Source organism: Monodon monoceros, unplaced genomic scaffold (genome assembly GCF_005190385.1).
Source record: "Monodon monoceros isolate NGI ecotype Baffin Bay Population unplaced genomic scaffold, NGI_Narwhal_1 Super_Scaffold_5, whole genome shotgun sequence".
Taxonomy (NCBI): domain Eukaryota; kingdom Metazoa; phylum Chordata; class Mammalia; order Artiodactyla; family Monodontidae; genus Monodon; species Monodon monoceros.
The window spans coordinates 57,615,740-57,642,420 of record NW_021703782.1 but is presented as its reverse complement, the minus strand read 5'-3'; the positions used below and the strand labels follow the sequence as shown (position 1 = coordinate 57,642,420).

General features: G+C 40.1%; 1 protein-coding gene across 2 annotated transcripts in view; it reads right to left on the bottom strand.

Annotated features, from left to right (window-relative positions):
- Positions 1–23,382, bottom strand: part of ERMP1 (endoplasmic reticulum metallopeptidase 1) — a 54,040-nt gene extending 30,658 nt beyond the window's left edge. The window contains exons 1-8 of one of the 2 annotated variants that reach the window (XM_029204072.1): positions 22,967–23,382; positions 21,317–21,618; positions 17,384–17,511; positions 16,629–16,734; positions 5,564–5,710; positions 4,810–4,902; positions 2,170–2,382; positions 1,086–1,306 (exon numbers count right to left, since the gene is read on the bottom strand). In XM_029204072.1, coding sequence (XP_029059905.1) covers positions 1,086–1,306; positions 2,170–2,382; positions 4,810–4,902; positions 5,564–5,710; positions 16,629–16,734; positions 17,384–17,511; positions 21,317–21,618; positions 22,967–23,307 — 1,551 coding nt within the window. In that variant the 5' untranslated portion in view covers positions 23,308–23,382. The remainder of the gene's footprint in view (positions 1–1,085; positions 1,307–2,169; positions 2,383–4,809; positions 4,903–5,563; positions 5,711–16,628; positions 16,735–17,383; positions 17,512–21,316; positions 21,619–22,966) is intronic. The other variant, XM_029204073.1, reaches the window with a different exon arrangement.
- Positions 23,383–26,681: the final 3,299 nt, after the last annotated feature.

Below are 26,681 nucleotides of genomic sequence, written 5' to 3'. Positions count from 1 at the left end.
TTCTTTTGGAGACAGAAGCCACTAAGATACAAGCATTGGCTCAACCATAAACAGATGGCTAACCTCAAAGAACCTTTCTTCAATAGGGCCTGAAACACAGAAGGGCTCCTCAGATCATATCCCAACATGAACTGAAACTGAGACCAAGGTTCAGGTACCAAAGACATCCTTGTGAAAGGATGCTGTATTATAGTCTTCCATGTCTCCATTCTAATCCCCAGCAGTACAAACCGAAAAAACAGGTGTACACTGGCCGTCTTGAAAATGACGGAACTAAGAAAGATTTTCCCTTTAACTCTCTTAGAAAATCAGAAACCACTGCTTGCTCTCTCACTGTAATTTATTTTTAGTCCTATTATCTCATAACCCTAATGCCTAATTTTGTTTTTACCAAACAAAATACAATGGTATACAGTTGAAACCACAACAATATGGCTATATTCTCTAAGTCAGCATAAATCATTTTGGAACCCTATCTACCTCCCCTTATTCTCCTTAGCAGTGTGTCAGTATAACCCCCAGACCACAAAGGCATGCTGACAGAATATGCATCAACAACATAAAAGTTAAAAAAAAAGTGAAGGAAACTGAAAACTTTAAGCGCAGTTTTAAGCGCAACGTTCATTCACGCAGCAAACACTTACTGTGTGTTAGTGCTGTTTCAGACACTGCCTAAGCACAGGGGGCAATGAACAAAACAATCCATGCCCTCAAGGAGCTTACGGTCCAGTGGAAAACAGAGCTATTCAAATATAAATAATTGGGTGATCCCAAGGAAGGCTGGTAGATTAAAGAGCATGGTTACAAAAACCGCAGAGTCAGGAGAGGCAAAAGGCTATGCTAACACACCTTGCTGTCACCAACACCCCAAACTGTTTGCAGCTTTATAACCTCATTTGAAGTCTACTACCCTCAGAATGAGAAGCCTTCCAGAAAGTCAACACAGATCTCGGAGTCAATTATCTATAGCCATGCCAAACAATCTTTGATTGCTCAAAAGGCCAATCACAAGGAACACCCACCTGAGTTTGTCTTCAATCCTAGTAGGCAGTAAAAAGAAATCAATAAATATGCCCAACACTTACCACATAATGAAATCTTTTTGCGAGGGTATGTATGAATATTATTTTGGCAACAGCTGCAGTTCCATACAGACAAACGGAGACGTAGAAGTGGTTATACCATGAGAGAGACTGTCCAATAAGAGAGATGAACACTGCTATAATGAGAACTGTAACCAAGCTAGTAAACCAGCTTATCAGAGTGATGCCAAGTCCACAGAAGAAGTCCTTTGTGTAGGTAGCAGCTAATTGAGAGAAAACAAAAAGTAGAGATCACCGTCTTTATCAAATCAATTTCATAACCAGTCAGTAGAATTAAAGAAGCAAACATTAAAACAAAATTCACCATTGTAATTGAAAATACTGACATTTCCTAGGGGTAAGGTTTGTTAAACACTACACAGGGAAAGTATCAGTGAATAAGATTCAAGTATTGACATCTACTCAGAGTCCCTGCGTACAGAAGACTCAAAGAGATAAGTCTTCAGGAGTAGTTCAGATATATTCCTGGCTAGAAAAGTGGGTCGTCTTCATCTTCATCACCTTTGGGATGCTTTGTGTATTGAAATAACAGCAGAAATGGAGGGCAAAGTTCCATATAAAATCTTACTAAAAGAAGCTAACACAGGAATAGAAGTAGCATGAGAAAATAACCAGTGATAAATGAGTATTTAAATTGCTGCTAAATACTTTATCTGATAACAGCACACACCAACTTAGAGTACAAAACATTGTAGAAGGAGACCAATTTAACCAGAAGACGCTCATTTATACTCCAGAACAGTGTGCTATTGGTCTGTAGTGTGGACAAGACTTTTTAATGGGACTCTTCACTAAAAGTCAATCTTTACAAACCATTTTCCACAAGCTTTTGTGGTACTTCTATGAAGTGCATAAGTACGTAAAAATTGCCTGCTTCACCATGACTAAAAGTATAATGAGCATATCAACCTGATATTCATTTACAAATTTCTTACAACAGTATAAATCAAATGTCATTTTTCTTAAGATTTTTAACTTCTTGGAAAGATATAAGCAAAGTGACTAAAAAACTTCAGGCAAATTCCATACCCGTGCCAGTACAGTAGTTTTAAAGGAAAATACTTACTCTTATTTTGGGGCTGCAATAATTTCTTTCCCAGGTATAAAGCAACAGCCATTACCACCATGTAGTTAATTATCAAGCCAACACGAGAGGGGTAGGCAATGACAAACAGGCCAAGCACATCAAAGAAGACCATGTTTCCATGTTGATACTTAGAAGAAGAAGCCAACATATCAGATGTAGCTAGATATTTAAGAACTGCTAAAATATTGTCACCTATTAGTAAAAAAAAAAAAAAAAAAAAAAAAAAAAAGAAAGGTAACAAAGTTGAATAAACCATCCACTGTTGGAGTAAAGAAATACCTAGAAAGACTGTGAACAGAAATAGCTTTCTACCATCCTACTGCTCTCCCCCACTTTTCTTACTAAGTATCTCAGATAAGGTCCATGCCCCCTACTCTTGCTTCCTCTCCACTTCAAAGCTCAGCGACCTGGTCTTCATCCTTACTCTTCTATTACAGCTACTCCCTGATCAATTCTACCCTCACTGTTGACAAATCAAGTGACTGTTTCTTAGTCCTTCTTCATTTAATATATACTTAATGTAGCAGACACCACTCTAGATACCAGAAATTCAGTGGGGAACCAAGCAGCTCATGAAGCTCACAAACACCAAACAAGTTATTACACGTGTGTTAAGAATTAATAAGGAATTTCAATGATATCCCAATTAAAAAGAGAAATAAGAAGGAGAGAGTCCCCTAAAAACATATCACGGTAGACTAATGGAGTTTGAGAAGTCAGGGAAGCACTCGAGGAAGTGAAATTTACAGCTAAAGGATGGACAGGAGCTACATCGGGGGAGAGATTGTCCAGACTGAGACTGTTCATCTGTGTAGATGAAGGCCCTGCGGAGGGCAAGTTCCAAATACAGGGTGGAAAAAAAGTCCGGAATGAGTAGAGAGAGTATTCAGCAATGAAGCTGGAGAGCTGGGAGAGTCATTATCAGGCAGAATCTGGCACATCAGATGCTGTCACAAATATCTGTTATATCAATCAATGACTAAACGAGTTTGAACTTAATAATGAAGAATTACAAGAAGACATGAATGATTGGCATTTCTTCCTGCTGCTCATCCCATTGACTTTCTCTTTCCACAGAAGACACCACCTCTGTCTTACTGCGGGGTTTCTTTCATTGGCTCCTCTGTCACACCTTAGAATGTGTCTTCCTCAAAGCTCAAGTTTAGTCCTCTACCTTTGCTTCCCTCTTCCAAATACCATTTCCATTCTCCATACTTCTGTGGTTTTCTCTATGCCTTTAATTTCCAAACCCAGAAATCCAGTTCTGTCATGAGCTCTAACAGTGTATCTATATTTTCATCTGGTCAGTTCAGACACCCTCCGTCTTACATCTGACAGACTTCAGTCTCCTTCCCCTCTTCATGCCTGCTCTGGATGGGGGCCTCCTTCCCGTGTTCCCATAATGGTCAATGGCATCATCTCTCCCCCAGCCAGCTAGGCCTGATGCTGCCCCCTGCTGCCCCTTCTACCTAATCTGTCAAGTTCTGTTGAATTTACATTCAAAATATACCTAATTTTCTATCCCCTTGCTTTCATTTCTATCTTTGGTCAACACCCCAGTCTACGTCCTTTACTATTCCACACGAAAATTACTGTTCGAACAGCCCTGACTCCTGGCTGTCTCCCCGTCTTCACCATCCACTCCACACTGCATCACCAGACTGACAGCATTTTAAACCATCATTCATTCATGTACTCAGGCCTTTAATGATTCCTTATTCCTACAGCATCCTCTTGCTGATTTTTAAAGCTTTCTACAATTTTATCTACTGTATACACTTATACCTCATTTCCCTCTATTTCTGAAAATGCAACCTCCATTCTCTGACAATCTACTCACCAACAGCCCCTCATACACAAACACACCCTACTCGTGCTGTGCTCTTACTTGGGACATCCTCTCTTTTCCACTGTGCCAAATCCCACCAACTCTTTTTAAGGCTCAGCAACAGACTCACCTCCCCTGACTACTATGGATCTCTCTGGAAAACACTTTAACTCCCTTACCCCTTGTCCTGACACCTGTCCTATAACCCACTCACTGGCCCTCACCACTCAACCTTGGATCGATGTAACTTTTCCAGACCTGGGCAAGTTGCCCAAACATGTGCTTGTACCACCTCCAATGTATAGCTTCCATTTTGGCTACAGTCTCATCACTCAGCAATCCGACCATAACCCTGGGTCAACACCCTTTCAAATTCCTCATAATGAATAGTCTTATGTTCTTAACTGCTAAACTAGATTTCAAGGCTAAAATTCAAAGCCTCATCTAACTCCAAAGCCCCACCTCATTTACACCATACACTGCCTCCCTAATGCACAGGACACAGAATATTTATAGGTTTACTGGTCATCCATAGTATTCCATCTTAATATCGAAAGTCTAAATTAGGGGCTTCCCTGGTGGCGCAGTGGTTGAGAGTCCGCCTGCCGATGCAGGGGACACGGGTTCGTCCCCCGGTCCGGGAAGATCCCATATGCCGCGGAGCGGCTGGGCCTGTGAGCCATGGCCGCTGAGCCTGCGTGTCTGGAGCCTGTGCTCTGCACCAGGAGACACCACAACAGTGAGAGGCCCGCGTACCACAAAAAAAAAAAAGTCTAAATTAGAATACCAACCTGCTCGCTGAATGGAATCTGTTAGAATTCTGTCCGCTGTGTCATACTTGGTGTGATAAATGTATCCATTTTCAATAAAAGCTAAGTCTATTCCTAAGACATACAGAAAAAAGAAAAAGTCATTTTAAAGACCAACCTTACTTTAGGCCTATTTGTTTAATGTATTAAATTCCTGAAAGACAAAACATCAAAGCAGTGACATGATTGCTTTGTCACATTCATGAATGCATGATGTAAATTTTCTTCCAAATTCTCACAGAACCAATAGTTATGGTACATAATTCAATACATAATGACTGGGGCATTACAATTCACACAGCAAGGGGTAGGAATATTGAGCACGGGAGGTCATCAAAACTTTGCCATTGACATCCTTGCCAGGTCAGAGCCAAATTTTAACTTCAAATAAGCTGTACAAGCCCCCAGGGCAGTTGGCACAGCAAGATAACAATGAAAAAGACCCCTGAAGGATCTATTACTATCTTTTGGGAATGAAGTGCTAACCAGTTCTCCCCTGTTCTGTCACACTGTGGGCCAAGATGACATGTTCTAGAAAAGGGAAGCATTTAACTTAGACTGGAGTTTAAAAGAAAAAGAAACTATCAGGGTGTCTCTTTCAGTAAGTCAAAATATGCAGTTTTCACATAGAGAATTTGCTCTCAGAAAATGCTGCTCACTCACAAACTTCCAAAATGTAAAACTTGTTTTTGATTAATCATTGTCACAAAAAAGCCCATAACGACTGACAGAATACCTGGAATGTTCCCAAAATCCCTGTAGATACGAAAGTCAGTATCTGAAGGAATGATTCCACTCTGGAAAACCTCCTGAGCCACCACGGAAGCAAAAGGGTGTTTAGCTGCTGAAACATAAGCTTGGACCAACCAAGGATTTTCAGGACCTGAAATGAAACATGACAACACAATACAAGGTTAATCTGGTAAATATTTTTAATATAGTAATTTTTTAAACACACCTAAAATAGTTACTGTGGTGATTTGGGGAGATAGGTCAAGAGTTTGTTTTTTTTTAATCCTATTTTCTGCATTTTCCAACATTTCTTTGATAAATGTGTATGACTTTTTAGAATGAAAAATAACCTTTAAGAAAACAAAATTGCTTTTAATTATAAAACATCAGCACTAGGGCTTCCCTGGTGGCGCAGTGGTTGAGAGTCCGCCTGCCGATGCAGGGGACACGGGTTCATGCCATGGTCTGGGAAGATCCCACATTCCGCAGAGCGGCTGGGCCCGTGAGCCATGGCCGCTGAGCCTGCGCGTCCAGAGCCCGTGCTCCGCAACGGGAGAGGCCACAACAGTGAGAGGCCCGCGTACCGCAAAAAAAAAAATAATGATAATAAATAACAGCACTATAAAAACTTTAAGTTTAAAAATGAAAAACCACTAAGATAACTATCATCATTTTTCTATCCTCAATTTTCTTACAAATGTATGACTGTGTGTACATAGCTGTACTGATAGGGTATATATACTCTCTACATTGCTCTTTCACTTAACAGTGTACTAAATGCACTTTCCTAAGTTGCTAGATATTACAACGATCATTTTAAGAACTGCATAATCACGGAATATATCATAAAGTTCCTTACTACTATAAATTTTTGTCTTTATTAATAATTCTGCATTAACATCTTCATGTACATACAGCTTTTTTCAAATGTGGGAGTTTTTTCTTTAGGATAGCAAGATAAATTGTATTACTGTTCTAATTATTCACTCCTCCCTCCCATATAACTTATAATGCCTCCCTGGGGAAGTAGCACATACATAAATTGCTTCTGTCAATTGATTGTGAATGGGAGAGAAATGAACTTCAACAGAGAAGACTCTGAAGAGCCATCACATGGTCCATCTCTCCCATTAACTTTGGCCCTGAGATTAAAACATCCCTGATGAGGGCTTCTCCTTCAGCCTAGGTCTCAGAATGAATAAGACACATGGAACATAATAACCATGGGATGTAGCTGCAGTTACTCAGGAACCAGAATGTAATGCAAGCAACAAATAAGCCTTTGCTATTGTAATCCACTGAGATTCAAGGGCTGTATATTACAACTAAATTTACCAAAAAGTTGTCTGCTGTAGACAGATCAAGTAACTGTATTTCAGGAAATCTAAGAATATTAACATTTTTATAACTTTATAAACAGATAATCAATCTGCTTTCCTACAGAAAAAAATAACCTACAGAAAAAAATAACCATAAACGGTTATTTTATATTATAAAATTATTGTTTTCTGTTATAATAACAGAAAAAAATAACTATAAACGGTGGGGGAGGGAAGGGGTGGAGAAACACTACAGAACCAGACACCCAAGTGACCCAGAGACCGGAGTTACCAGGCATGGATTTTAAAATAAATACTATTAATTATTCAAAAACACAGATGATAGCAAGAATTTCACTAGACAAGTACAACCTATTAACAAAGAGAGAGTGAGAGACATAGTCAAATGGAAACCCTAGAACCGAAAAGCGTAATAATTGATGTTAAGAATTTTAATACATATATAGTTTAATACAAAGTTAAACACAACAGAAGAAAAAATTATAGATCCAGAGAATTAAAGCACAGAAGGAAACAGGGATGGAAAACATAGAAATGCTTATAATACATATGGGATACAGTGAAAAGGTCTAACATGAGTAACTGGAATCTCAGAGGAAGAGGAGAAAGAATGGAGTAGAAGCAATGTTTAAAGAGGTAAAGGCCAATAATTTCCCAAAACTTAAATACCAAGCTATGAATTCAAAAAGCCCTACAAACCCCAAATAGGAAAAATATAAAAAAAAAACCTACTCAGCACCAAGATCTTTGCTTTTGAATACAATTATCCACTAAAAGAACCAGTTCTCCCTAGAGATATGCCCAATTCCAGATCTGAGCCTAGGAAAATACTGATAAGTGGGATCATCTTGCACCAGAAAGTAAGAAGGTGCTCAAACAAACATGTCAGAGACATGTCAAAGGGACAGGCACCAGCTGAAGGGGCTGCCACTGGCCTAAACTGGAACAATTCATGCATCAAAACAATTATAACAGGATATAAAATCCATAAAATAAAACATACATGAAACACTGAAATAAATACACACAAGAGAGAAGAGAAAGCCTTCCTTCTAGCGAACTCCAACTATTAACTACAGACGGAATGACGGACCCAGAAAACAGCATCTGGCTAACATTATAGTAAAAATGCTTTGGGGCAAGAATCATCAATGATTGCTAAAACTAGGATCAAAGTTTCACAAGAAACAGGATATCTACGCAGCCTCAAACTATTTATTACAAAGGTGTAACTTTACAAAGTACAAAAACCTGGCAAATATAATCAAGTGATAGAAGGTTAACACCATCAGTAATTAGACAGACATTACATGCTTCTGATGTGATGCACTGAGAAGAACACAAATGTAAAAGGAAAAAGAAAAATGATGGTGCAGAAGCAGATTATCAAACCATATCATGTTGAAATATTAAAATATTATTACTATTACAATTAGATATTAATAAAGTTTTATGATTAAAATATTAAAACCACATTGAAAAACAGGTAAAGCTAAACTATAAAGGAAAGAAAGTAATGATCATAAAAATTAGAATAATGGCTAACCTTAGATGAGAGGGAGGGAGTTGTATTTGAGAAGGGGCAGGTGGAAAACTTCTGGGAGGGTGTAGCAAGAGTCTATCCTCTTTCACACGTCGGGGTTAGAAGGGTATTCACTTTATAATAATTAAGTTCACACTGATATTTTTTATGTGCGTGTTATATAATGACTGTGATGTATCAAAATACATCTGACATTTGATCCTGGATTGGAACTCAGACTAAAAAAAGCAAAACAAAGGATGTTATCAGAACAATAGAAATCTGAATATGTACTGTTTATTCACTAACAGTTTGTTTTATTGGTTTTTTAGTGGGTTTTTTTTGCGGTACGCGGGCCTCTCACTGTTGTGGCCTCTCCCATTGCGGAGCACAGGCTCCGGACACGCAGGCCCAGCGGCCATGGCTCACGGGCCCAGCCACTGCACGGCATGTGGGATCTTCCCGGACCAGGGCACGAACCTGTGTCCCCTGCATCGGCAGGCGGACTCTCAACCACTGCGCCACCAGGGAAGCCCTAACAGTTTTATATTAATGTCACACTTTTTGAGTGTGATACATGTACTGTTATTGAAGGAACATATCCTTGCTCTTTATCTACTGAGATGATTACGCTGAGATTATCAATTGAGATGGTTTTTCTCCCTTACTCTGATAATCTGGTGAACTACATGGAGTGACTCAAATATTAAGCCGTCTTCATTTACCATTAGTAAAACTGCAGGATGTAAAATCATTCCACAAAATCATTTGCATTTCTATACACTAATAATGAACTATCAGAAAGAGAAATTAAGAAAATAATCCCATATCCAATTGCATCAAAAAGCATAAAATACCAAGGAATAAATTTAACCAAGGAGGTGAAAGAAATGTACACTGAAAACTTTAAGACACTGATGAAAGAAATTGAAGATGACACAAATAAATGGAAGAAACTGTGTGCTCACAGTCTGGAAAAATTAATATTGTTAAAATGTCCGTGCCAGACAAAGCATCTAGAGATTCAATGCAATCCCTACCAAAATTCCAATGGCATTTTTCACAGAAATAGAACAAACAATCCTAAAATTTGTATGAAACCACAAAAGACCCCAAATAGCCAAAGCGACTTTAAGCAAGAAGAACAAAGCTAGAGACATCACACTTCCTGACCGCAAACTATATTACAAAGCGCTAGTAATGAAAACAGTATAATACTGGCATAAAAACAGAAACATAGATCAATGGAACAGAATAGAGTTCAGAAGTAAGCTCACATATATATGGTCAATTAATTTACAACAAAAGAGCCAAGAATACACAATTGGTGAGGGACAGTCTTTTCAAATAAATGATATTGGGAAAACTGAACCGCCACAAGCAAAATAATGGAAAGGGACCACTATCTTACACCATACACAAAAATTAACTCAAAATGGGTTGAAGATTTGAACATATAAGACTGAAATCAGGGACTTCCCTGGCGGTCCAGTAGTTAAGACTCCGAGCTTCCAATGCAGGGGTGGCGGGTTCGATCCCTGGTTGGGGAACTAAGATCCCGCAAGCCGTGTGGCCAGAATAAATAAATAAATAAACTTTAAAAGATTGAAATCATATAATTCCAAGGAGAAACCATAGGCAGTAAGCTCCTTGACACTGGTCCTGGTGATGATTTTTTGGTTTTGACACCAAAAGCAAAGGCAACAAAAGCAAAAAACAAACAAATGGGACTACTTCAAACTAAAAAGCCTCTGCGCAGCAAAGGAAACCATCAACAAAATAAAAAAGGCAGTGTACTGAATGAGAGAAAATATTTTCAAATCACATTTCTGATAAGGGGTTAATATCTAAAATATAAAGAATTCATACAAATCAAGAGCAAAAAACCCCCCAAACAATCTGATTGAAACATGGACAGACGACCTGAATAGACATTTTTTCCAAAGACGACAAACAGATGGCCAAGAGGTCCCTGAAAGGTGCTCAACATCACTAATCATCAGGGATATGCAAATCAAAACCACAGTGAGATATCATCTCATACCTGTCAGAATGGCTATTACCAAAAAGACAAGAAGTAAGTGTTGGTGAGGATGTGGAAAAAAGGCAACCCTTGTGAATTTGGTGGGAAAGTAAATTGGTGCAGCCACTATGAAAAACAGTACGGATGTTCCTCAAAAAATTTAAAAATAGACCTACTGTATGATTCCACTTGTAGGTATTCATCCAAAAAAACAAAATCTAACTCAGAAAGATATCTGCACCCCCATGTTCACTGCAGCATTATTTACAATAGCCAAGACATGGAAGCAACCGTGTCATCAATGGATGAACGGATAAAGAAAATGTGTGTGTGTGTGTATACACACACGCACACAATGGAATATTATTCAGCCTATCCTAAGTGAAATAAGCCAGAAAGAGAAAGAAAAATACCATACAATCTCACTTATATGTGGAATCTTGACCAAAAAAAAAAAAAAAGAGGACTTCATAGATACAGAGAACAGGTTGGTGGTTGCCAGAGATGGGGGGGTTGGGAGATGGGTGAAATGGGTGAAGGTGGTCAAAAAGTACAAACTTCCAGTTATAAAATAAATAAGTCATGGGGATGTAGTGTATGTACAGCATGGTGATTAAGTTAATAATACTGTCTTGTATACTTGAAAGTTGCTAAGAGAACAGGTCTTAAAAGTTCTCAGCATAAGAAAAAAAATTTGCAACTTTATGGTGATGAGTGTTAACTAGACTTACTGATGATCATTTTGCAATATATACAAATATTGAGTCACTATGTTGTACACCTGAAACTTAAAAAATCTTGTATTCCTGAAATAAGCTCAACTTGGTTGGAAAGCATTATCTTTTTTGTATGTACATATACATATATGTACACATATACACATACACATAAATACACATATATTGCTGGATTCAGGACCAGTGTTAATAATATTTTATTTAGGATTTTTGCATCCAAGTACGGCATATATCTACCAAAAGTTATCTACCAAAGCTGAAACTACACACACCTATGACTCAGTAGTTCCACTCAGAAACATGCATACACAAACATGTGTGCTAAAGACACTCATAAGAATGTTCCTAAAACCAATCATAAGAGCCAAAGCCTAGAAGCAACCTAACATCACTAGTAGAATGGATATCCTTGTCAATGGAATATTATTCAGCAATGAAAAAGAATGAACTAAACACAACATAGAGGAATCTTACAGACATAATACTGAGTGAAAAAAAGCCATACACAAAAGCATATGAGTCAATTTACAGAAAGTTCAAACACAAGCAAGATTAAATCTATCAAGGCATAAGTTAGAATGGGGTAATCTTGGGGAAGGAAGACCGAGAAGGGACACAGAGGAGGCTTCAGGCTTCTGGAGTACTCACAATATTCTCAATCTTGAGCTGGGTTCTAGTTACATGACTTAGTCTGTAAAAATTCATTAAGCTGAGCACTCTCAGAGCTGTGTACTTTTCTTAGTTTATAATAAAAGATGAAATAAAGACACCTAAGGATATCATCAAGTTTAAGTTCACTTTATGCATTGTACCATAAAAAATATTTGAGAAAAATGTAAGATCCATCAGTAGGACAGGGTTTTGAATAGCCACTACCTGGCCTTTGACCCCTTTCAGATCACACTGCTGCACAGTAGTGCTCCAGCCCTACTCCATCCTCTCACTGATTGTCCACTGAGGCCTACAGGTCACAGACAGGTCGAGTGTTGGTGAAAAAGGGAAGACTGGGGAGACTGGGATGGGGAAGGTAGATGAACTACTGAGTAAGATACTCTCTGTGATATAAACAGGGCAAAGGCAGCTCTTAAACAAGAAATTACAGACTTGAGGATTCTATGCACTGGTTATTAATCCTATATTATCCCAGTTTTACTCATGAGGAGCTGAAGCATGGAGCTCCAAGGCTGCAATGCTACAGCTGAGATTGGAACTTGGGTCAGCAGAACACAGAGGCTGTGCTCTTAATCACCACCTATCCTGCCTCCCCCAGAAAGCTCTTATCTTAATTATCTCACAGAGCAAGGTGGGAGGCACACACAGAAATATTTTCACCTTATAGTCTTTCTCCTGCCATCATCTTGTGTACCCATTTCTTCTTCAAGAATGCATCCCATCTTTCTTAAAGCAAAGGGCATGAGCATGTGTGATATTGAGGGGAGGCAGATCGCAATGTCAACAATGAAAAGTCAAAGTTCCCTGGAAGTCCAGAACCAACTCACGCACAGCATCATTCCCTCTGCTCTGCTTTCTTCTAACTTTAGTTGGTAGCATCAATGCCCAGAATAAACAAAAAAAGGAGGAACTAAAAAAGGAGACTGAGAGCAGAGAATATTATTATGGAAGCCAAGTAAGATGTTTAACTCAACACTAATATAACCAGTCCCTTATGCATGGATGTGGAAGGTGTTTCAGTTTTTCATTCTTATTTTAAAAAGCTGAGAAGATTATGCAGTACTTAGACCTATGCGTCTATGTGCAACTATTTCTACAGGATAAATTCCTGCAAGTGGACCTGCTGGACAGAAGGGTCTGTACATTTTTTAAAGTGATACATATGGCCAAACTGCCCCAAAACTGCACCAATCTATACTTCCACCAACAGTGTTTGAAAATGCCTGTTCCTCTGTATTCATCAGAACTGGGCATTATCATTCTACTTACTTTTTGAAAATCTAGTATTAAAAAAATTCTTACTGTTATTTGAATTTACGTTTCTTCTAAAATAAAACTTATTTGGTTTAGCAGTTTCTTAAAAAGTTAAAACATAAATTTACCATATAACCTGGGAATTCCATTCTTAGGAATCCACCCAAAAGAAATTAAACTATATGTCCACACAAAGACTTACACACAAATGCTCATAGTGGCATTATTCATAATAGGCTAAAAGTGGAAACAATCCAGATGTCCATCAGCTGATGAATCGATCAATGAAATGCAGGATATCCATACAATGTAATATAATCTAGCCATAAAAAAGAATGAAGTACTTGGGAATCCCTGGCGGTTCAGTGATCAGAACTCTGCGCTTCCACTGCCAAGGGCTCGGGTTCAATTCCTGGGGGGAACTAAGATCCCGCAAGGCGTGTGGTGGGAAAAAAAAAAAAAAAAAAAGGAAAAGAAAAAGAATGAAGTACCGATACATGCTACAACATGGATGAACCTCAAAAAATACTCTAAGGGGCTTCCCTAGTGGCGCAGTGGTTGAGAATCCACCTGCCAATGCAGGGGACACGCGTTCGAGCCCAAGTCCAGGAAGATGCCACATGCCGCGGAGCAACTAAGCCCATGCGCCACAGCTACTGAGCCTGCGCTCTAGAGCCCGCGAGCCACAACTACTGAGCCCGTGTGCCACAACTACTGAAACCCGCGTGCCTAGAACCCGCGCTCCGCAACAAGAGAAGCCACCGCGATGAGAAGCCCGTGCACCACAATGAAGAGTAGCCCCCAGTCGCGGCACCTAGAGAAAGCCCACGCGCAGCAACGAAGACCCAATGCAGCCGAAAATAAATAAATAAAATAAATTTTTTAAAAAATTAGGTAGAAATGATTATCCTAGTCACTAAAAACTCCCCAAACGAATGTCTCTCTGAAGTGACAATGGAGCACTAGAGAGGACAAACTGTTTTAACGGAAACGTTCCCAGGGCAGGACAAGCGCTACTGTGTAGGATAAAAGCGCCTGTTGCAGAAGCTGAAGACAGGGTGGTCTGGCAGAGCTCCCCAGGACTCCAGACCCAGGAGGCCTCATCCTCCCTCTTCAGACATGGAAGCAACACTAACTAGCTTTCTGAAAGCAATCCCCACAAGAAAGCTAGTGTTTTGTAGGAAGGGCATCTGGAAGTGAGAGAAATACTGGGAAAGGTATTAGACTGTCAGAAAGTGCCCAGAAAGCTTTCAGGTATACAGTTTAGCCACAAGAATAAGCTACCAAAGCCTAGAGGGAAAACAGCATACAAAGACTCAAAGAAAGGGGGGAAACATTCTTTACAAATATTTGTAGGATGCCCCTCTAGAAAAAACTTAATTTTGAAATACGAGGATTTTAGAATGAGTAAAACATTTAAATTGTATATATATTGCTAACTAGTAACAAGTCTGTTTTTATTATTAAAGTAATCATATGAAATGCAAAAAATTTAAACAATACAGAAAACTATAAAGAGTATCAGTAAAGCTGTAGTGGCAATTCTGGTTGTAAGTTTATGAAGCAGTGGAGAGTTCAAATTGGCTTTTCACATTTTGCCCCATCCTCCACTCTAGTCACACCCACCACAGCTCTGACAGCAATGCCCACAATCCAGTAGTGACTGTTATTAACAGTTTGTTTATATCCTTCCAAATAATGCAATTATATCTAAAATGTAAACTGTAGAATTTTTATGTCTAACTGTCCTCATTTAGTAAAAAGAGCACGGACTGTAAATTAGACCTAGCATAAATGAGTACTCAATAAATGTAAATAAATAAATGAAATGACTTGGGTCTAGCCCTTGCTAACCCTAGGTAAGTATTTTTTTTTTAAACACAATTTTTAAAGGTTACTTTCCATTTAAAGTTATTACAAAATATTGGCTATATTCCCCATGTTGCACAACACATCCTTGAGCCTGTCTTACACCCAATAGTTTGTACCTCCTACTCCCCTACCCCTATAGTGCCCCTCCCCTCCTCCCTGGTAACCACTAGTTTGTGCTCTATATCTGTGAGTCTGCCTCTTTTTTGTTATATTTACTAGTCTGTTGTATTTTTTAGATTCCACATGTAAGTGATATCATACAGTATTTGTCTTTCTCTGACTGATTTCACTTAGCATAATGCCCTCCAAGTCCATTCACATTGCTGCAAATGGCAAAATTTCATTCTTTTTCATGGCTGAGTAGTGTTCCATTTTGTACACACACACACACTATCCATTCACCTGTTGATAGACACTTAGGTTGCTTCCATATCTTGGCAATTGAAAATAATGCTGCTAGGAACATTGCAGTGCACGTAACTATTCAAATTAATATCTCTGTCTTTTTGCTTTTGAATGTATACCCAAGAGTTAGGTAAATGTGTTTTAACCTCTCTGGATTATATGTACAAAAGATATATTAATATATACACACAGAATATGTATGCATTAATAAATATGCACAGAAAAATTCAGGAAAGGCACACACTATACCTTCAGACTGGTTCTTCTTTGGGTCCTAGAAGTACAGGGGCAGGGTCCAGTGATAACAAATTAAAAAGTATGGATGTGAAGGTACTTAAATTATAGTACACTTCCAGGAGGGAAAATATACAAAGACACACTCCTGCCCATGTGCAGCCCTAGTATTTTCACCAGAGAAAAGAAAGACACAGTGTCCTCTTTGCTTACAGAATGTTCTCTTGCTGCTTTTTGATCTGGTGGTTGTTATATCAAGTGTTCCTCTTATCCTGACGGACATCCAAGAATTAGAGGAAAATGGATAATAGTGTTGCATCCACTGACCCCTATAGATATTAGGTACAAGCTTCTTCTCATTATTCAGATGAAGAGTAAACAGAAAGGTTTGAGGTGAAAAGAAGGGAGAACCTTGCTTCTGACCTCATAACCTTGAGATGCTCATAGGTTTGGCTGAAGTTAAAATATACATTCATTTTGAGTGGTAAAAGTCTAAAGTAAGTTGGATGGAGAATATTAAAATGTGGTACTGTTTAGGTTATGAAGACATACTTAGCACTTGGCATATCTCTATAACTTAAACAATATCATGTCTGTGAAGGGTGCTAAAAAATAAAAAACAAGTTCCCATATCACCTTCCTCACTTCCCCTAGCCCACCTAATACCTCAAAATACTCCTCATTATTAAGCTTCTAGCAAATGCTACATCTCTGGCTAAAATACATTACCCATATTTCTAATAGAGCAGGAAAATGGCATGAAACGACCAACATCAGATTTTAGTATGCCCTAAGTAAACAAATCTGAGCTTTGAACTCTGATTCATATTACTGGATTTTTATGACATTAACATTAATATTATTTTGTTAAAAACTTCAAAAAGACAAGCTAAAACTGTCTCATGATTTTAAAAGAATGTTCATTTCATTAGATTATTTACATTCAAAAAACTTCCACTTTTATAAAAACAAAAATAGCATTAAAATATACAACGTACAGCCTCACACACCTGTTTGGAATACAAGTTCTTTCCCTCCTACACCCGCGGCCTCCAGGTTAATAAATGCACGAATCAAGCTGGCCCACGGGTGCTGGGTAATAAAACCATGACTGGCCTGAATGAGAAGGAAAGAAAACAGATATCAGTTAAACAATCTTATACTATTAAAGTCTTTATTTTGCTTTTTTTAAGAACGTCTATGTTGATGAGGGGAACAATAAAAAAAAAAAACAATCATTTTTTTCAAAGGCAGGATCTAAAGACATCTATCTGTGTGTCTCTCTCTGCCTAATGGCCGTGTGCAGTTTGCTCAGCAGAAAGTCACTCTTCACAGAAGGCAGCCTGATTTCCATGAATGGAGCCAAACAACATCTTTAGTAAGTGTGAGCCTGTGCAAAAGAAAGTGCAAAACAATAGAAGGGAAGGGGCTATCCCTGCGGTTGGGCATTCATGCCGTGTGCCTGCCTCAAAACATCTCTGAAACTCTAGAAAACCTGAGGCGAAAAATTATGCCTTCACAGAGCCCTTTTATGAAAAAAACACTGACAAGACGATCTGTTCTGAGTTTTCAAATATTAAACATGTATACATAAGTGGCTGTAGATTTTTTTTAAGTACTGCCCAGTACAGTATCTCTTTTGCATGTCATTTTATGATACTACTCGAATGAATAATTAAAATGCATAAATGTTAGCTATTGTTATTATTATTCTTCTCATTACCATTATTACTCAAGCCTAGTCTTTAAAACAGTAAAATCTCACTTGCAAGACATTTTCCTCAGCACCATTAAAGAGAAATATGACAGCATGATGTAAGGCTTCTGAAGATGTTGACAAGACACGAAGGACTTCCAGCATCACTGAACAGCTAACTGCATCATCACTGGCACCTTTAAATCAGAAAAACAGATTTGCTTCTCAGATTTTAAAACCTTTACAGTATGAACCATTATGGCAAGAAACAGAGTTTTCTCATCAAGGAAGCATCACAATAGCTGCAAGTAGCATAGCTCTGTCATCATCTGGTGATAACTACACCCACCAGCAGTAAACTCCAGGAGAACGGGAATCTTTGGTTTGCTTGCTGATTTACTCTCAGTATCTGGAACTGTGCCTGGCCCCGCAATAGTTGCTCAATTAATACCTGTTGAATAATCAACCAGAAGGGACCTAGGCAATATTGAAAACTGGCATTCTCATCACCCAAAGCAATTTTTAAAATTCTTTATCCTTATTCCACGTCCTCTGTAGTATCCTCACTTCTGGTGTTCACGGTTTCCTATGTCATCTCCAACTGCCACCCACTCCCTTCCCGCTAGTTTTCCTGCTAAAATCATAAGAGGGGTCAGTATGGATAGTGTAGCATTTTTTGAAGTTTCTCCAAGGGGATCATGTGATGAAAAAGTACAAAGAAGAAACCCAACCTAATAAGATACAGGAATGGAGGCTAATGACCTGAGTAGTAATCTTTGGTCCCAGCACTGATAAAGCAGAGAACCTCATCAAATCACTTAACCTCTTAATTCAGAAACTTTATATATTAATTAAAGGTGATTATAAAGATGACTTTAGGGCCAAGACTTTTTTTTTAAGTACCATAAGAGGTCATTAAGGAACTAACTGGATATTTGATGATATTAAGGAATTATTGTTAAGTTTTTCAGTGAGGTAATTCATGGTGTTATGAGCATGTCAAAAAAAAAAAAAAAGAGTCCTTATCTTTCAACAATACAGCCCAAAATACTTACAGAGGAACTGATATAGCTGAGATCTGCTTTAAAATAGTCAAGGTCGGGGTGGGGGGTAGGGCAGTAGAGAAGAAGCAAGATTGAACTGTTGAAGCTGGGTGACTGGTACACTCAGGTTCATTAAACAATTCTCTTTCTGTATATATTTGAAATTTTCCATAATAAAAAGTTCAAAGAATAATCAAAGTAAATAGGCACAGTAACAACCCAGGCAACAGCATTTCTGGGTTTACAAGTGGGAGGCAGGGTGCTACAGAGAATAGTGTGGGTTTTAGAGTAAGAAAAGACTTGGATGTAAATTCTAGCTCTGCCCCTTTACTATTTTCTGGTCTAGAGAGCAGATTAATGACATCTATATTTCACAGTTGTGTTGTGAGGATTACAAGGTAATGCACAGTGCCTAGCATGTGGTAGGCATTCAGTGTTAGCTTTTCCTTCTCTTTGCAAACTTAAGGAAGGCTCTGCAGCCAGCTAAAATGCTTGTTTTGATGCTGTTAAATTCCAGACCCCATTCCTACTTGAGAGGAAACTACTTATTAGCTATACTTGTCTCAGTAGTGATTACTGGATTGTATTTTAATCGAAGTGAAACAAAGTAATAATTACCTAAGTACTATCAAGCAGGAAGTATAATGTAGCTATCAGTAAAAAGTGCCACCTTTCAAAAACCAAAGGAAACAAATGATTTTTAACTTTGAGACTGTGACTTACTTTAAAATAAAAAGCAGTAAAATTTTTCTTTATTCAAAGGAAGAGAAATGGAAATTTAAAGATATATATCTCTATAGCGTTGATTAAAAGTTAAACTGTCCTTTTATCTTCCTTTATTTTAATGGTTCTGGTGTCTGAGAATAAACCTAGAGAAGGGTCAGATATCTTTAAGAAAGCGAAGGAAAGTTAGAGGACAGTATCTATAAGGGCTGGATGCTTAACCAACATCCCTTTCCATTTAGAATTAACCCTGAAACTGAAGCCAGCCCCAGAGTAACAACCTGGAACCATGCAGCAAACCCAAGAAGATATTTAAGGCCTTTTTCTGTGGGTAACATTACTCCTAATTGGTATCAGTTCCTAAGTTCCAGATACCTTGCTAAGAAGTACCCTTAAAAAATAACCATGTTTCAGTTTGTTCATCCACTAAAGTAATTTAGGTGACAGTCTATTTTATGAACATTTTTTAAACTATTTTTAACAATTTATTAATGACAGAAATTTCCCTGAGATTGTTGGCATAGGTATCCTTACAAAATTTTAGTTAAAAATGGGTTGCAGGGGCTTCCCTGGTGGCGCAGTGGTTGAGAGTCCACCTGCCGATGCAGGGGACACGGGTTCGTGCCCTGGTCCAGGAAGATCCCACATGCCGCGGAGCGGCTGGGCCCGCGAGCCATGGCCGCTGAGCCTGCACGTCCAGAGCCTGTGCTCCGCAACAGGAGAGGCCACAACAGTGAGAGGCCCGCGTACCGGAAAAAAAAAAAAAAAAAAAAAAAGAGCTCCAGTAACCCACAAAATGCCATCCTTTCATTACTGGACTCCATATATGTGATTTCTAACATTTGGTACTGTTTGTTTCTGATACTTGTATACATGTCTTTCTTATATAATGCTCTTAAATAACCATGATGTTAATTTGTCCCTTCCTAGATTTTAAGCATCAAAATAGTGGGCACAGGGTGATGCTTATTTTATTACCGCTTTGAAATGGACATACAAGACCACTAATTTCCCCAGCACACACAAAGGTATTTCTGACTTTATAAAACAGATGAGTATATACTAATTTTTGAAAAAGCATGTTACATTCTAAATACAATTGGCAAGATTCCTAATTAAAGACATCCTAGTATGAATAATTTTATCAAGCACATAAATTTTAATTTGTAGTTTGTATAACTCTAGATGTTCATATTGGGGCTGGTTTAAGTTTAAGCAATCCACAAGTACTTAATATGAAATAACTACTAATTGCAAAAAAAGGATTTTTCATGCCAGTTGCTATTCTACTATTTTACTCGTATTTAATCTGCATTTAATCCTCTAAGCAATGCCATTAGGAAAGTACTGTTATATCGCCATTTTTCAGATTAGAAACTGAGGAAAGAAGTAGTTTGCCAAAAGGAACATTAACTACTTCCTAATACTCTCCTTCCTTTCAAATATAGCTAAAAGAACTGACTAGCCAGGAAACCCAGGTCCTGGCCCTGTCTCAGATCAGTGGTGATCAGCTAAGCATATTCCTGTGTCAAACGAGGGGATTGAACCAGATGCCATCTCATTGCAAATTGCTATTATTTTCTATTCTTCCCTATTTACAATTTCTAGCTACTGAAAACCTTTTTCTGAGGAATCTTACTCTAAAAAATTGAAGTTCAATTTAGGAGATATTGAATTCAACAAATATTCACTGGTCAGGCGCGGTCCTAAACATCAAGTACTCTATTCTGCCAAAGTATTTTCAGGGCAAGATTTATGGATTAATGAGGTACTCTACCAGTATGGCATCCCCAATGGACCAACATTCTCACATTATAGGTCGACAGAAACTGCTAGGAGAGTGAGCCTCCAAACCATGTGTCCCTTGAAAGCCACTACTGTTCCTTTATCCCACAACCCCAAAGCCTAGCACGACACCTAGCTGAGTAAACACTTGAAGTGGCAGGACCTAACTCCATGACTGAAGAACACACACTGGTAACACTGATAAGGCTATTTCAGTCTACCAGAAATACTCGATGCCCTGTCGCTGGGCTGCTGGCACTAATGTTTAAAAATTAAGTAAATACTGAAAGGTAGACCTTAAACTAAATGATAATTATTCTAATTATCCTATCTTCCATCACAATGAAAAGAAGATTTGTCTAAGAAAATAGTGCCCACAGTTGCTCAACCAGCTTGGAGTTAAGCTTTCTTGTTGTGAGGATTTCAAAATGACTAAAAAACAGGCACAAACCTGGTGAGTTTGCCACTGAGTCAAAATGACAGTTGGCCAGGACAGCATGCTGGGCTCCATCTCTGGGTTCCAGCTTTACCACAACGTTGGTGATGTTGTCATAGTAGCTTGTAAACCCTCCCAAAAAGTCAATGCTAAAGGAGCCTGTGGGCCGTTGTACATCTACTGAAATTCTGTGAAGGCTGTTGCTCTGAACTTCAATCAGTTTAATCTGTTCCAAAAGGTAACGCACTGTCAGAATTTCATTTTCTGGACTTCCTGTAGTCCTGGGGCCAATGGATGTTATGTGTTCAAGATAATCCCTGGAAGCAACCAGAAGAATCATGATGACAAGGCGTCCTAGGCTTAAGACTAACACTTCGCACAGAGCAACTTTTCCTCCACACTTCCCCTTTCCAAAGAACAAGTTCTCTGACTTCTCACATAAAAGAGGCGGCCTTTAGTATTTCAGGTAACATGTGAAAATCACTTGCAAAGTTCCATCATTTTATTTGACCTTCCATGAGTTCATCCTTTCAGTTTTCTACACTCACTCCACTCCCAACTTCTCCCAACTCCCATATCGAATCAATACAAAGAGAAAGGATTTTATTCAAAACGTATAACTGCTGATGGCTAGACAGAACAGAATACAATTTCATTGTGTCACACTCTGGAGGGTTACTGATGCTGGGTTACTGATTCTAAGTAGCAGAAACCAAGAGCAAAGACAATTAAGTCAAGAGGTTAAATAAGCAAAGAAAAACTTTTGAAGAATGGACTCAGCCCTCCCATTGTGCACACAAGGCCAAGTAACTTCAATTCAGGCCAAAACCAACTCTACCCCTAACACAAACAAAAAATTTTTTTGTCTTTTCACTGCATTCCAAGTGAGGAAAACAGGGGGTGGGGAGGCATGTTTCAGAAAGCCTTTAAGAAAATAAGCTTCCAGCACTTTGTACTTAAAAGAAAAAGTTTTCTAAAACACCAAGGCTGTTGAAAAGTCTGCTAGCTTATGATTTTATGAGCTTCTACACACTTAGGTCACAATACCTTTGACTTAATTCACGTTTCCTAGTATACTTAAAGGTCTCTTGTGGTTTTTTTTTAAAAGAAAAAGCCAAACCTTACACACCAAGGACCCAAGGACAAACTCCAGGAAACTGAGAAGTTCTGAAATAGTAATATTTTGAATGTGCCGTCTTCCAGGGAGAGCCTCCATAGCTCTCAGGTTTGAGACCTGTGACCCTCAAAGATTTAGACCACTGCATTAGCCCCTTCGGACCCTTCCCAGAAAACCGAACTGGGTCCACAAACCTCACAGCCTTCCATCTCACTTGCAAAGTAGGAGAGCTAGTAAAAAGCGTAAGTTGCTCCGAAAGATGAGCGATTACTAATAACCAAACCATCTGCAGGTGAGGCAAAAAAGGGATGGAAAAGCCGGCGCAATCACCCTGGCCACCCGCACCTGTACCACGAGCTTAAAAGGGGGCCGCGCGACCCCCGCGTCCCGCAAATTGGGGCTCCAGAAGGGGGACGCGCCAGGCCACCCCACCCCACGTGCAGCCGGGCGGGGGCGGCGAGCCCAGGAGGCCCCGCGGGGTCAGGTGCACACAGGTGCGGGATCCCGCACCGAAAAGGGACGCCCGGGCCCGGCGGAGGCGGCGGTACCTGGCTTGGCGTGCGTCGAACTCTCCGCGGTGCCCAACAGCAGCCCGACGCACCACGAGCTGCTGCAGCGAGAGCTGCACGAGCGCCCGCAGCGCGAGCAGGTAAAGCGCCAGCCCCAGCGCAGCGCGCGCCTCAGACAGTCCGGTCCCCGCGCCCCGGCTCGCGCCGCCGCTCCCCTCCCCGCTCCGCTTCCGCATCCTCGTGCCGCCGCCGCACGCATCCGCCGGGGGCTCCTGCGCCAGGGCCTCCCTCTCCAGTTGCGGCGCGGCCGCCGGGCCGTCCCGGCGCTCCCCTCCGATGCGGTACCGCCTCACAGCTCCCGACTCCGAACCCCACTCCATGGCCACGAGCGTCAGCCGCCAGTCCAACCGCCCCGGCCCGCGATAGCCCCGGGAGCCGCCGCGGCGGCCGCAGCGCCTCCTAGTGAGCGGACGGAAACTGCAGAGGGCCAAACTTCTTCTGATTGGCCGGTCCCGCCGCGCCGCGACCCAGGTTCTTCGGGCAGATTGCTGGCGGGCTCCGCGGCAGGGCCAACACCCGGCTGGGCGTGATAGATGTACCTTCTTATTCAGGGCTTCCCTGCCTGGTGTGGGGACAGAGATTAATAAATGGAAAGATAAGCATAAACCTAGAAACGTGAGAAAAGAGAGATTGTTTTTAAAAGAATGCACGAGGGGGCTTCCCTGAGGGGGCTTCCCTGAGGGGGCTTCCCTGAGGGGGCTTCCCTGAGGGGGCTTCCGGGGCTTCCCTGGTGGCGCGGTGGTTAAGAATCTGCCTGCCAATGCAGGGGACACGGGTTCGAGCCCTGGTCCGGGAAGATCCCACATGCTGCAGAGCAACGAGTAGCCCCCGGCTCGCTGCAACTATAGAAAGCCAGCGCGCAGCAATGAAGACGCAAAGCAGCCAAAAGTAAATGAATAAATAAATTAATTTTAAAAAAAAGAATGCACGAGGTTCATCATTTACGCATCATGAAGAAGGCAATGGCCCAGCTTTCGCAAGGAGCGTTAGAATACGCTCTGGAAAAAGTAGGCACCTGGCTCTTCATATTAGAAACAGGACTGCACAGAGGAGGCCTAGCCTCATGCTTCCACGTACAGTGATCTAATCACAGGTCTTCATAACCATGTGAGGTAACCATTGTCTCCATTTAACAGACTAAGAAAAATAATAGTTGTTATTTCTTGAATACCCTCCATAAGCCAAACACTGTGCTAAGTGCTTTAATACACTCATTTGATTCTCATAAGAATCCTGAAAAGAAAGTACTTTTATGTCCTCTTAATAGCTGAAGAACTTACAGGTAACAGGTGAAGAACTTAAATCTAATTCAGTGGGCTCCCAAAAGAGCACACTGAATATGGCACTCTGGAAAGGAAGATTCAGAAAAGACATTCCTCCCTCCATGTCGCCCTGGGTGGGAAGAAGCAGAGCCTTGGTTTTAGTGTAGACCCTAGTGAGCATCTAGTCTTCTTCCTGCTGATGCAATGAGCCTCTCTGCCTCAAATCTTTGTGTCTCCAGCATGGAATTGCTGCGGTACCCTATTAACCTAGAGACCAACTGGGAATGTGCACTACCTGACCAGTCTGCCCCTGCCTACTGCTCAGGCCCACCTGAGACCAGGGCACTTCTTATTTCCAACTCTCAGTCACAGTGACCTCTTTCAAAGTCCTTCCTGCTCACCATCCTTCCTTCTACAGCAGGATCTTACACACTGAGTTGTCTGGAATGTTCTTCCCTCCCCTCATTGCCTAGTTTTAACTCCTGTTTATCATTCAAGTCTCAGCTTAAGTGGAACTTCCTCAAGCAAGAATCTCCTAATCTGATGAAGTCAGTTTCCCCTAATTGTAGGATCTCATAGCACCTTGTATGTGTGTAATTATTTAACATCTTCCTCATTAGACTGTAAGCTCCATGAAGGCAGGAATCATGTCTGGTTTTGCTCACCATTTTATTTCCTTCTCTTACCACAACATGTAGTATGTAATCAATAAATAATTCTTGATTGTGTGAGTGAATGAAATCATAACACTTTTATGGCAGCAGCATAATTTTAGCTCAGTAAGATCCTTTTTAGTCGTTAAGATCCATGAGACTAACGACAATGTCTATCTTATTTATTCATTACTATGTCCTCAGTGCTTAGTTCTGTGCTTAGCCCATGGTCACCACTCAATACATATTTATTAAATGAGCAAATGAATATATATTGTCTTTTTATAAGAACCAGCTGTCTTACTGTCTTGTCTCTTCCCAAAAATTCAGCACCTCCACCATCTTTGGAAGGTAAAACCTCAGAAATGACTCTGTCCACTGCAGCATAACAAGTTGTGGAGGTCTCTAGTTCCTAGGGGTAGGGCACAAATGTCTCATGGTCTTTTACACTTTACTTATTTTATGCTGTGACTTGCTAGGCTGGGTGGGTGTCAGAAAACCTAGGGATGAGTTACACTTCTCAGGAGCTGTGTTACTGGTTAAGTCATCTGGGCTCTCTTTTTCTGAATAGATAATGTATGTTAAGCATCTCTGACAATATTCCATGGGAGGCAGTGTACTATAGTAGAAAAAAGACTGGAAAAAAGAAAAAGAAAAAAAGCCTGATCGTTGGAGTCAAATAGATCTGAGTTCCTGAATCATGTACCTTTAATACACATGGCATTATGCAAGGTAAAGTTTCAGTGTAAATGTCCTTATCTGTGATAATGGAGATAACGGCTACCTTAAAGAACTTCAGTGAGGATTAATCAGCTAATCTATGTGAAAGATCCTCATACATAAATCTCATTAAATACTATTTTCCAGAATTTTCCTTCTTATACAATCCTTGGCAGAATGGGTTAAAAGCCAGTTTCCTATCATGATACAATCATAGAGTCCTAGGTGGTGAAAGTTGAGCTATTATAGTTGGGGTCTTGGAAGGCAGTCTTTCTCTAGACTTATATAAGCTATGCTATTCACATTTGAATATTTTTAAGCTACCAGTTGTTGGCTGTCTACTGTGTCAGATGCTGATCAAGGTGGGTAAACATCTAGATGAACAAATCAGTGTTTCTGCCTTCACAGAGCTTACATTCTAGTGGGGAGACAATAAATGAAAGTGTGTGTGTGTGTGTGTGTGTGTGTGTGTGTGTTTCTGTGTGAATAAAATGTCAGATAAACTGTTATGGAGAAAAATAAAGCAGGGAATTGAGAGTGACCGAGGCTGCTCTTTTAAGTAAGGTGATCAAAGAAGACCTCTCTGAGGAGATGACATTTGATCTCTCTCTCTCTGCATGAAGTCAGGAATAGGGCCATGAAAGCCTGGGGAAAGAATGTTCCCAGCAGAGGGAAATGAACTGGGGTGTTCTGAAGCAACACTGAGCAAGGCATGTGGCTAAAGCAGACTGAGCATGGGGGTAGGGAGTAGTGATAGAGATGATCAGAGAAGTGGGCAGGGGCCAGTGCAATGAGGGCCTCCTGGGTCACAGCAAGGACTCTGGAGTGGTTTTGAGCAGGAAAATGTTATGCTCTAGGTTATGTTTTATGAGATCACTCAGTGTCTCAGTGCCAGGCAGAGCAGCACAATGACCACACCTAGATGACAGAGGCTAATAAAAGACTTTGCTAATTTCTGGCCTTTGAAGTATTTGAGGTCATTTATCTGTAGTTTTAATTGCGTGGGAAGTAGACCACAGTCAATTGAAACACACATTCTAGTTCCTACATATCAAATTG